The sequence below is a fragment of the Cucurbita moschata genome, unplaced genomic scaffold (assembly GCF_002738365.1).
Source record: "Cucurbita moschata cultivar Rifu unplaced genomic scaffold, Cmos_1.0 Cmo_Scf00001, whole genome shotgun sequence".
Taxonomy (NCBI): Eukaryota; Viridiplantae; Streptophyta; class Magnoliopsida; order Cucurbitales; family Cucurbitaceae; genus Cucurbita; species Cucurbita moschata.
Window position 1 is genome coordinate 7,687,216 of NW_019268517.1, and position 12,910 is coordinate 7,700,125.

Here is a 12,910-nt window from a genome sequence, read left to right on the forward strand (position 1 = left end):
TTTTTTTTTTTTTTTTTTTTTTTTTTTTTAATTTATATTATTTATAATTAATTTTAGATGAAAAACTATTAGTATTTTATTTTATAAAAATAAAGTTTATAAAGTTTTATTAATATTCAAACTCTATAATTAATTATTACGGTTGCCCATCACCCGTGATGTTGGTTGGTGTTGTCCCTAGCAATACTCGTTGGAGATGGTAACAAGAGTTGTTGTCGACTATGTCATTGAATTTCTCACCTCAATGGTCGTTGGAGATGGGCACTAATGGTGGGTATGTGATGGTAACCAATAGTGGTCGTCAAATATGGTCATCAGCAATGGGTGCACGATGGTCTAACAATTGTGGTTGCCATCCATGGTCAATGATGGGTGTGTGGTTGTCACCAGAGTCATCTTCACAGAAGACCTTCAGTAGTGGGTGCACAGTAGCAAGTCGATGAATACTGCAATGATGGTTATTAAAGCTACCGGAGGGTGCACTATGGTCTTCATCAGTGGGTATGTGGTGGCCGCTAGAGATGGTCATCAGAGAAATTGACGGACGATATCGTTGGTCACTACTTGTAGGTGATGATTGTCAACGATGGAGATGGTATGTGAGGATATTTTAGTTACTTTGATAGGTTAGAGGTTTCACCTTAAATACTTTTTAATAAATTATTTGAATTATGTCATAAGCTCTCCCCATTAACTATTCAATTTTTAATAATAATTTTGATAATTTTATTTATAATAATTTAAATTTATTAGTGTAATCTTAAACTATATATAATTAACCTACAATAAAATTATATTCCAGTAATAACCTAAAGAATCTACAGTATGATTAGTAATATTGGGTGCCTTATAACATTACTGATACAATTTATTTTGTAATAGTTGTAAATAATTTTATCCAAATTCTTCATGTGGAGACATATTCGAGTCATAACAAGAAGTACTTTAAAGACGAGATTCAATCATTAGAGGAGTTAAAGACATTACATAAAAATCCATCACATTCTATCTCAATAAATTCCTCGAGTAATTATTACTTAACTTTTAATTATTTTATTTAAATTTAAATAAATTGAAATCCACCCAAAATTTTATTTCTAAATTATTTATAATAAGAAATTGATATATACTTACGTCGTCGAGAACAAAAAATTTCGACTTATTAATATCATTAAAAGTACAATACTTATCAGGATCATATTCATAATATATTCTATTGTCGAATGAACTTCTATCATCTCAAAAACTCCCGTACTTAATAATTATTTTTATTTTTTTAAAGTTATAACTAACCTTCAAATATTTCACTTATTAAATTAATTCCAACGTCCTAATTCATGCATGATTTTGATATTTGTTGATAAATATATATAGAAAAAAGTTCATACGTCAATAAATATTATTTTAATTTGGAGAAAATAATTAATTATAGAAGAGCCGTATGGAATCGATTTTTTTAATATTATTTGGGGGCAAAATAAAATAATAAGTATTTAAGAAGTTTTTTAATTTTGTATGTAATAAATATAATTTAAAAAAATCAAATGATTAATTACATTTGAATTATAAATTTAATAGAACTTAGAAAATTAAATATTTTTAGATAATTAAAAAATAAATAAATTTGTAAGGGATTTCCATTATCATTTTTTCATGTCCATCTTCATCAGGTATATATTTCGGGTCTCGCCGGTGCTTCGCTCTTCACTTTTTTTTCTGGTTTTTGTCTGGGTTTCTTAAGATTACCGGATTCGATACCTCTATTTCTCCTATTTGTTTCTTGTTTTTTTCTCTCATTTTCAGATCGTTCTCTGTTTCTGTTTTCCAGATTCTTTCCACTCCGAAAATTGATCCCAAAATCATCCTGATTGATCTGAAATTCACGAGTTGCAGATCTGGGTTTTGCCGAATTGAGCTGATTCTTCATGGCTTCCCCTGGGAATCCAAACCCAAATCCAGCGAATCCGCCATTTGATGTGCAGAAATTCTTTAAACCCACCATTACAAACCCTACGCCGACGTCCCAAAACCCTACCCTCATGAATTCACCTCAATTTCCGCCTCCTTCTTCCTCTTTTCCGCCCCCTACTGGCCCTTTCTCTTACCCACTTCAGAACGCCCCATTTCATCACCCTTACCATTCTCCTCACCATCCCAATCAAGTTCCGTACTCGCAGGACCAGTTCTCTAATCTTCACCATCAGCGGTCTCTTTCCTACCCCACTCCGCCGCTTCAGCCTTCTCCTCCTCCGGTCAATATGGTTGTTCCTCAGAATAATCCGGCTCAGAGCTCCGGTGCTCGGATAATGGCGATGATTAGAGCCCCTGGCTCTAATCTTGATCAACTTCCTCAGCCTTCTGCTCCGATGCTGTCTTCTTCATCGGGCGTTCCTGAATCTCCAGCACCTCCTAACGTTCCCATCATGACTACCATTCCAATGATGCAGGGGGTCAATCCTGGCATTTCTCCTACTGGGCCGGTTCGAATGCCCAGCAGTAAGCTTCCTAAAGGGCGGCATTTGGTTGGTGATCATGTGGTGTATGATGTGAACGTTCGGTTGCAAGGAGAGATCCAGCCACAGCTCGAAGTCACGCCAATAACCAAGTATGGTTCAGATCCTCAGCTTGTGTTGGGGCGTCAAATTGCGGTCAACAAGACATATATATGCTATGGTTTGAAACAAGGGAACATTCGAGTTCTTAATATCAATACTGCGCTAAGATCATTGTTTCGTGGCCATGAGAAGGTTTGGCTTACAACTTTTTGTTCTTCTTTTAATTTGAATGAATTTCTTTGTTTTTTGTCTCTGCTTAGTTGGGTATCTTTTTGTTGTTTTTTTTATTAGTCATTGTTTCGCATCCTAATACTTGGCTCATTATAATAGTTACTTGTTAATTTTTGCTGTGGAAACAAGAATTTCATTTGATGTATGGAGGTTTTACCAAAAGGCAACCTGCAGGAGCTCACGAGAAGGGCTCCAATTGGAGTTAAATAGAATACATAGATACAAAATGGTTTGACCAAGAGCTCCGAAAGAAGCTGCAGAAGCTATATTTTTCATAACGTTTGAAGTATCTTCATAATCTTTGTAAATAACATCCTATTTCTTTCGAGCTTGCCACTCACAGAATAGCTCTAGAGGCAGTAAGCCAAAGTGGTCTGAAGGAGGGCTCTTTATCTTCCTTGGAAATTTGTATTATCGAAGAGCCTTCTCCATTTCTTAGGAGAGGTATTAGTCATAGCAAACTTCTGGAGGAGATTTTCAGGAAAAAGCTTCGTGAAGGTTCCAACTTCCAGATGATTTTATCTTCATCACTACTCGATATAGCATTTACCTTCATCTCTACAAGAACTGTTGCTGTACAATCCTCAGCCTCCTCTTCTTTTAAGTTTCCTCAATATTAGATACCAAGCGTTTTGAGTATTGATCCTAACACTTGTCCAGCAAATGTGATTTGACTTTCTGTTATAGGCTTATAATATCACACATCTGTGGGGAAGTTGTCACTTGAGACCTCACCAGGATCCTATTGTCTTCACTCTACCCCAAACGTAACTATATCTCCTTTACCGTTGAAAGTGACATTGTTTGCTAAATTGACAAGGAATTTTGATATTTGCATCTGAGGATTGGAGCTTCTAGCCCTGTTTCTCTTGGCAACCAATGATCCAAAATATTTACCGAACTTTCACTTTTTATCATTTCATGCCATTGGGAGTAAACCTTCAAGGAGTGCCTCAAAGACATTTGTGGGAATATGGTCATTTTCTTCTAGTCATATTTCCTATGTGGTGGAACCTTTTGTAGGCTGATTTTAGAGGAAGAGCAATGTGAGCAACAATATTCAACTTGTCAAGGGAATAATAGCCCAAATTTGCCCCTTGCTTGATGAGATTTTTAAAAATCTTATCAATCTCTTTGATGATGCAGCTAGGAACCTCAAAAACGGATAAGTAATAAGTCGGAAAGCTAGTAAGGATGACTCTGATTGATGTAAGTCTTTCTTCTTTAGATGTGAGAATTTTCATCTAGTTTAAAATGATTCTTTTTAGTTTTTTTCAAAAACTAAGGTAAAAAAAATTTCTTGTTTGTTGATTTCCCTCAAAGGTAGTCCCAGTTGAGAGGCTATGCACCTAAAAGTAGGAGAAGAATAGTTAGCCACCATAGCAACCTTCTTTGCCCACTGTTTTTAGTAAGAAACAAAATTGTCATTGTGTCCATGAAACGAGAGTGTTCAATGATACAAACTCCCAAGGGAGATAAAAAGAAAATAAAAAGCAGAATTATGAAATATAAAAGACTTCCCAATTCATACAAATAACTTTCAAAGAGATTATAAAATAGTTTATAAAGAGAACACCGGTGAAAACCTTTCAAACTAGCGGCCTATGCTCATATTAATTCTCCAAGAAGTTGATTTCTGTAAATTGATCTCAAACTAGTGGCTTCCTTGAAGCTCTTTACAATCTTGAATAAATTACAAATCTTATGTTTATAGAAGGGAGTGATAAAGAAGAGTTTCATTTGCAAATTGGAGATAATTGACACTTGACACTCACATTCTTTAGGACCACTTTTCCTAGGTTTGGAGATATAACATCTATTGATCCCTCTTCCCTTTTGCAATCTTTTGGAAGAATTTTGAACTTTAGTGATTTTTTGAACCCCTTTTGTATTAATATGGTAACTGAAGATGAAAGGTCACCTTGGCAAGCTCCTTTGCCCTTTTATGGTGATGGTACTGTTCCATTTTCTGATGTGCTTCCTGTTGATGGTGTGGTAGAATTTGTTGAGTCAGGAGATAGGGCATTTATTGAGCCCATTTTGATTGCTTTGAAATTTAGGGTTTGTGTTTTGGAAGTCGATGGATTGGGTTACCTATCCATCTCTCTTTGCGTATCTGCATTGCCAACCAGTGAGGGGGATATTGAGGCTTTTCCTAAGTTATTCTTCTCGGAAAAAGTGTGTTGTGTTCCCTAATGACGACTCAGATATTCTTGAAGAAAAGGGTTATAGGTCTTGTGGTTTCCTCTGGTAAAAAATCATCTCCTCCTCGTGTCTCTAGTCTCAACTTTGGCAGCCATCAAGTCATCTTTACAGATTTTTCTAATCCTTTATTCACCAAAGGTGTCATTCATTCTGCAAAAGATCCTTCAATTTTTTTTAATTCTCCTTTTGATATTGAGGTTTTGTAAGCCAATTCAGAGGTCAATGTGAGTAGTGTGGAGTCTGTCTTGCCCATCATTAATAACAAGTCTTCTTTATTTCAGAAGCTTTAGTTTCTTCATTTCAGGGTTGTGATAACGAGTCTGCTCTTCATCTTTCCTTAGTTCCAAGCAAATTTGATTCTCTTATTGCAGCTTGTGGCCTTGAGTTGCATGAAATTCCTACTTTTGTGAATGACATTCGTTGTCGGGCTTAATATTATTTATTGCAGTTTCCTATCATTGGTTTGTTGCAAAGTTGTTTCTTTCTCAAGGTCTTTGGATCAGTGCTTTTGTGCTCGCTGAAAAGTTTTCTTTTTCTTGTCTTGCGGCTTCAGGCTCTTTGTTTGCCTCTTGGTTGTTTTCGATTTTGAAGTTCGGCTTCTTGATATTCTTGGTCTTTGGTTCCTTGTTGCTGCTCGAAGTTCAGTTGTTCTCGCTTTTTATTTTCAGTTTTCTGTGCGGTTTTGTTTGGCTGATTATAGCATTGTGATTAGTTTTCTTTGGCTTTCTTTAGTTTCTTTTGGGGCCACTGGTTTTCTTTGTTTTGCTCACTAGTTTTCTTTGTGTTCTTTCTTTCTTTCCCTAGTGAAAAGGTTATTGTTTTGCTCACTAGTTTTCTTTGTGTCTTTTTAATGCAACTAGTGAAAAGGTTCACTATACTGTTCCTTGTGACTGTTATCCATATTCAAGCTGCTTTCTCTATGTAATCTAGTAACCCATCATTGGCCTCACTTGCCTAGAATGATCCATCAGAATTTTTGCTTATTAGCAGGCCAGAACACTCCACCCTCCATAGTTTTTTTGATCTAACTTGTGCGATTATTGTTTAGCCGTTAAACATTTTTCCTCTCCCATTCCTAATTACAACCCCCTTTAGCTGTTAACTGTTAAGCCACAAGCCTACATCAACCACAACTCCCATGAAGTCCCTTCTCGGTGATCTGTACACTATCTTGTCCTTTGTAAAATGAAGAATAGAACCTTTAAGTGGTCCAACAATGGTATTGGAGAGCTAGTGAATCTACAATTCACCATCTATTATGGCATAGCATTTTTGAGAGTCTTAAACAGCAATGCTTGATACTTGGTATGTTTTCCAATTATCTTCCTTTGGCTTCATATAAGTGCAGTCTGTTTTATACTATAGTCCACATATGATTAAAATGTCTCTCTAGCATTCTCTTAGAATCGCATTTCAATGTAGAATAAGGTGATAATTCTTACATCCATGAGTGTCCAGGCTAGCATGCATGCCACATTGACTATTTTCAGGTGACAATTGTCTGTCTCTAACTTATATCCTTATTGACCACCAAGCCAACCTAGGGCGGTTTTGAAATTATTGTTATTGTCCTTACATTTTACATTTGTGTGCATTCTTATCATTTATATGGGTTATGGTTAATTTCGACTAGTAATATCCTCTTTTTGACTCACCTTCCTTCCCTCTTAATTTTTCAATGATGTCTTATTCATGCAGAGGGTCACTGACATGGCATTCTTTGCAGAAGATGTTCATCTTTTGGCTAGGTAATTATTCACTGCCTCCTAATTTAACTGTTTTTTCTGCCTGGCCTTCTTATTTTGCCCTCTCCATGTTCTTTTTTTATTTTTATTTATTTATTATTTTTTAATTTTGTTTTTTATAAACTCTCTTCTTGGAAGGGGGTTCAACCCCCCAAGAATTCCTTTTCTGATTTTTTACTGGGTTATGGCATATTTCTTGTATACAGTGTTGATGTAGGTGGGCGAGTTTACGTTTGGAAGATTTCTGAGGGACCTGATGAAGAAGCTAAACCACAAATCACTGGGAAAGTTGTCATCTCCCTTCATATGGAAGGAGAGGAGGAAATTGTGCATCCACGAGTTTGCTGGCATTGTCATAAACAGGCAATAATTATTTTAATGCTAGCATCCATATGTAGAGCTGTGGATTCATAATTAGTTTTAGTTATGGTTTATAATTATCGCTGTACAGTTGCTCAAACCTCCATGTATGAATGTTGTCTGAATTTGTATAGGAAGTTTTGGTAGTTGGATTTGGGAAGTCTGTTCTGAGAATTGACACAACCAAAGTTGGGAAGGGTGAAAGCTTTTCTGCCGAAGCTCCTCTCAAATTTTCTCTCGACAAGTTGATTGATGGCGTTCAGCTTGTTGGTAAGCATGATGGAGAAGTGACTGAGTTATCCATGTGCCAGTGGATGACTTCTCGATTGGTTTCTGCATCTATGGATGGAACGGTTAGTATTAATCCTTATGAATTTCTGAATATGGTTACTGACGGGTACCTTTGTGATGTTTTCATTTTGCAAATACCTGCAGGAACTAGCAAGTATTTGCAATAAATAACTGAAGAAAAAGATCGTCCTTTTCTTTTTAGTTCACTAGCTATGCATTTATTTCCTATCAAGTAGATGCTTTGGAAGGGGGTTCTCTTTTCTTGGCTCAAAGTTTCTTCTATATTATATTTTACTGTCATGTGGTGGAAATTAATATGTTATATCATCCATGTATTGAAGACAATGGTCACGTATGTTTACTCTCAAAAAAAACTTGTTGTTTATGGCTTCTTCCTTCTTTTCTGATTGTGTGTATACATACATTATAGATCAAAATCTGGGAAGATCGCAAGGCATCACCCTTGCTGGTTTTGAGGCCGCATGATGGCCAACCAGTTAATGCAGCTACTTTCTTGACTGCTCCAAACAGACCCGATCACATTATACTCATAACAGCTGTAAGTAGTATAAGCACTTCTCCCTTCAATTCAGTTGAAAAAGTTCTCCGTGCTTACACGAGGTCTGGCAGGCTAAGTCATAGGCACCTGATGTCTCACTGTTTGTGAAAGGCTGAATAATCACTTTCTATCTGAACAAAGGAAGAAAATATAAAATTATAAGTCTTTATCTCTACTCACTATTTGTGCATGTTCGCAGTATTTGACTGGTTTGATGTATTTTCTGTAAACCTTTTTGCCCTAATGCATTCTCTCTCATTTAAAACTCTTGATAGGGGCCTCTAAACCGGGAAGTGAAAATATGGTCATCTGCAAGCGAGGAAGGTTGGCTGCTTCCTAGCGATGCTGAATCATGGAAATGCACCCAGACCCTGGAGTTGAAGAGTTCAGCTGAAAGTCAAGTTGAAGAGGCTTTCTTTAATCAAATTGTAGCATTATCTCAAGCGGGCCTTATTTTACTTGCTAATGCTAAGAAGAATGCTATATATGCAATTCACTTGGATTATGGTCTTAATCCAGCTATGACACGGATGGATTACATAGCAGAGTTCACTGTCACAATGCCCATTTTAAGTTTTACTGGAACAAGTGAAATATTAGACCGTCTAACACATATTGTCCAGGTTTATTGCGTACAAACACAGGCTATACAACAGTATGCTTTAGATTTATCTCAGTGCTTACCCCCACCGTTGGACAATGTGGGGTTGGAGAAGGCAGATTCTAATGTTTCACAGGATTCTGCTGGTGTTGAAGGACTGGCTGCATTGTTTCCTTCTGGGAGCAAACCAACTGAGACACCCTTTACCAGTTCTACTCCCAGGGTTTCAGTGCTAGTCAATGGCTCTGAAAGTGCCTGTGCAGAAAGATATCCTGCAACCACCACTTCTCAAGATGCAGCGTCCATTGCAAATACAGAATCTAAACCTGTTACACTGTCGCCTGTAGCTAGTAACACAGACATTGTCTCTGCTGCAGCACCTCCTGTTCCTTTGAGCCCTCGCTTGTCTAGAAATCTGTCTGGTTTTAGAAGTCCAGTGGGTGCCTTTGAGGCTATTACTGCAGTTAGTGATCATGCTGGTGACCGACGTGGTAATGACTATCCAGTCAACCGAAAAATGGATGGATTACACACAAATTTATCTGAAGTGTCTTCCTTGGATGATGAGTCCAGAAACAATGAGGAGAAAATTGCACGGGAAGATTTGTCTAATGTCCTTAATCCTCCTACTGTGTTTAAGCATCCGACTCATCTGATTACCCCCTCTGAGATACTGATGGCTGTTTCTTCCTCTGAAACCCCTAATATCATTGAAGGTAAGAGTGAGGTAGAGACAAATATACAGGATGTAGTTATTAACGATGATGTTGAAGATACTGAGCTTGAGGTTAAAGAGGTAGGTGAAATGAAATCTTCTCAGAATGGTGAATATTGTAGTAGAGGTGAGCCTCAGAACCTTTCTATGCATAACAAGGAAAAATACTTCTGCTCTCAAGCTTCAGATCTTGGTATGGAAGTGGCCCGAGAGTGTTGTGCACTATCATCTGAAAGTTATATCATTGAGGAAGCCCTACAAGTTGATGCTAATATAATGGACACAGAGGTAGGTTCCCAAGCTGGTGAGGGAGATAGAACATCAGCCAAAGATGTGTCTGATAAGGTTTCTGATTCATCTATATCAATGACTCCGCAAATCACAACACCTAATACAAAGGGGAAAAAGAACAAAGGGAAGAACTCGCAAGGCTTAGGCTTGGTTTCCCCATCTCCAAGTGCTTTCAATTCTAATGAATCTTCCACTGAACCTTGTGGTAGTTCAAGCCTTCCCCCACCTGAAGCTGCGATGTCTCCTTTTCTGGCCATCCAAGATACGTTGAATCAGGTTATTGTTGGTAGATTTTTGAGAATGAAGTTGTCAATTTTATCTTTTCATCTCTATAAAAGAAAATGTTTGATTCTATGATCGACTTAAATTTAGTAATTTCATGATACTTGCTGAGGGAGTAATTCCTTTCTGATCATTTTATCACTATCTGAGATGGTTGATTGCATTTTGCATGGCTCTTTGCCTGTCTGATTTTATTCTATTAATTATTTCTTGTTATTTTGTGTAGATAATGAACACTCAGAAAGAAATGCAAAAGCAAATGCAGATGACGCTTGCAGTTCCAGTGACCAAAGAAGGTAAACGGCTGGAGGCAGCTCTTAGTAGAAGCATGGAGAAGGCCTTGAAAGCGAATAATGATGCATTGTGGGCTCGGATGCAGGAAGAAAATGCTAAAAATGAGAAATTGATGAGAGATAGTACACAAAAGATAACAAGTCTAGTTGCAAATTTTGTGAACAAGGACTTGCCTGCCTTTTTAGAGAAAGCTTTGAAGAAGGAAATGGCTGCCATTGGACCTGCTATGGTTCGCACATTAACACCAGCTATTGAGAAAACAATTTCTTCTGCCATCACTGATTCATTCCAGGTTTGAATTTGTTAGCATGTCTTCTCTTCGTCTCCTGTCATTTTCATCATGGACCTTATTCATGCCTTATGTGATGTAGAGAGGAGTAGGTGATAAGGCAGTGAATCAACTAGAGAAATCTGTTAATTCAAAACTTGAAGCTACCGTTGCTAGGCAAATTCAAGCGCAGTTTCAAACCTCTGGCAAGCAAGCTCTGCAGGTTTACCTATTTTCGACGTCACTTTTTCTTTAGTTGTTCTGCATCTATTAGAACTGATTGATAAGATTTCTTTGCACCTCTTGGATGTTGAGAGTTTTGGTTTGAGTAACAATCTTCTTATGCAGGATGCATTAAAATCTAGTTTTGAAGCATCGGTAATTCCTGCCTTCGAAATGTCGTGCAAAACCATGTTTGAGCAAGTAGATTCTACTTTTCAGAAAGGACTGGTTGAACATTCAGCTGTAGCTCAGCAGCACTTTGACTCTTCACATTCTCCATTGGCACTCACTTTGAGGGTACAATTGCTGTGCTGAAACTCTTGATAGAATATATTAGATTTACTCCCAGTTATTATTCTTTGTTTCACCTTTTTATTGGGGCGAAGCTCATGTTTCATCTTACTGCCTTCTTTCTTAAGAATGTGGTGATCAAGTTATGTCACGATGCTTTTAAAACTTTGGAGCAGTGTGACATAGTTGTCTTCCTTATATGGTTTTGTTCTGTAAATTAATTGGTATTTAGTTTCCAAAGGATGGATGGATTTTAGAGAGTAAATTTCCGAGTTTCATGTCTAGCCTTAAATATTCTTTTGCTTTGCTTGCAGGATCTGTTCTAGATTTGTGATTATTATAGATTAAGCCTGTTTTTGTAGGTTCACGCTGAACGTAAAAGTGGTTGCATTTTGGAATTTAGACGAGGCCACACCTTGATTTTAAATTCTCTTGCATATCTGGATGGTGGATTTCTTTTAGATTCTTTAGAATTTCTTGTATCTGGCTTGACCTAAATTAAATTATTAGGCATATTTGAAGGTTGAAGGTGATGGTATTTGATTAGCATGATTTGACACCTATATTCACCATAGCGTCTGGTAATTTTATTAATCATTCTTTGTTGTTTTCCACCTACTAATTAATTAAAGCATGGAATACAGGATTCTATAAATTCAGCATCAGCAATGGCACAGACCTTGAGTGGAGAATTGGCTGAAGGCCAAAGAAAACTGATAGCCCTTGCAACTGCAGGAGCAAATGCTAGTTCAATAAATCCATTGGTTACCCAGCTAAGCAATGGACCATTGGGTGCTCACCATGAGAAGGTTTACATTCTTCTCTTTTCTTCTTTGTATTTCCCCTACTTCTGATCTGATGTATTCTCAACATATTCTTTAGGTCGAGGTTCCTTTGGATCCTACAAAAGAACTGTCAAGAATGTTATCAGAAAGGAAATATGAGGAAGCATTCACCACTGCTTTACAGAGAAGTGATGTGAACATTGTCTCTTGGTTATGTTCTCAGGTAATTTATGGTATGACTGATTTTTGCATGCATGTGTTTTCATGTCCATGCACAAGTGAACTTGGTGGTTGTGATAATATATTTTTCTTCATTTTCCAACTTTTCTTGTGTTTGTCCTTCATTCTTCTAGTGTTATCTTCGAAGATTTATTTATCTTCCTTTCCTATCACATCGATCTTCAGTACCATGTTGAACGGCCACCCTCTTTCTGATCTGGAAATGCAGTTTCAGGACTGTATAGGCCTTTCAAGCTTTACGAAGGATGAATCATTTTTCTTGCTATCCCTTAATTAGTTGACTTCCATATTTATTACTGTGTCTAAATTATAAATTTAGTTTTTGAATTTTTAAATTTATGTCAAAACGGGGTTGAATATTTAATTTTCTATTTTGTAGGTCCTCGAACTTTAAAAGGTTTCTAATAACAAACTTTGAATGTTGTGTCTAATAAGTTATTGAGTTTCAATTTTGTGTCTAATAGGTTATTGACTTTAACATTTTTAAACTTTGTATATCTAAAGTTTAATATTCTATTCGACATAAAATTCAATTTTAGGCCTAAGAGACTTGTTAATATAAAAGATGTTAAATATGTTGGATATAATTTGAAAGTTGAAGCACCTATTTGACATAAAAGTTTAGGGTTCGATTAGAAACAAAAATTGAAAGTTTTAAGGATTTATTAGGTACTTTTTAAAGTTCAAGGACGGATTAGATAAATTGTAATTTAATCTTTAATCCAGTGTGAACATTCATATATTTAATATGCGAACTGTAGCATATGACATGATGCTTGGTGTGCAGCTTCATAATTTTGGGTATATTTTGTACCTCGACTCTTAGAAGCAGGGGTGGAATTAAGGAGGGAACATGTAGTTCATCACAAATCCATCATATCATAAAATAATTAAATTAAAAGTTCTCACCAATCTGCTCCTTAATAGATGCAGATGTACTACCAAAAAAAAAAAAAAAAAAAAAAAAAAAAAAAA

At 36.5% G+C, this 12,910-nt stretch overlaps 1 protein-coding gene across 2 annotated transcripts in view; it reads left to right on the forward strand.

Moving 5' to 3' along the window:
- The first annotated feature begins 1,596 nt into the window (after positions 1-1,596).
- The window catches only part of LOC111441839 (enhancer of mRNA-decapping protein 4-like), a 13,262-nt gene continuing 1,948 nt past the window's right edge, over positions 1,597-12,910 (forward strand). The window contains exons 1-12 of one of the 2 annotated variants that reach the window (XM_023078999.1): positions 1,597-1,670; positions 1,829-2,747; positions 6,690-6,739; positions 6,943-7,099; positions 7,231-7,449; positions 7,818-7,946; positions 8,222-9,829; positions 10,062-10,421; positions 10,501-10,620; positions 10,746-10,916; positions 11,555-11,719; positions 11,793-11,918. In XM_023078999.1, coding sequence (XP_022934767.1) covers positions 1,926-2,747; positions 6,690-6,739; positions 6,943-7,099; positions 7,231-7,449; positions 7,818-7,946; positions 8,222-9,829; positions 10,062-10,421; positions 10,501-10,620; positions 10,746-10,916; positions 11,555-11,719; positions 11,793-11,918 — 3,927 coding nt within the window. In that variant the 5' untranslated portion in view covers positions 1,597-1,670; positions 1,829-1,925. Of the gene's footprint in view, positions 1,671-1,828; positions 2,748-6,689; positions 6,740-6,942; positions 7,100-7,230; positions 7,450-7,817; positions 7,947-8,221; positions 9,830-10,061; positions 10,422-10,500; positions 10,621-10,745; positions 10,917-11,554; positions 11,720-11,792; positions 11,919-12,910 lie in introns of those variants that run through there. The other variant, XM_023078990.1, reaches the window with a different exon arrangement.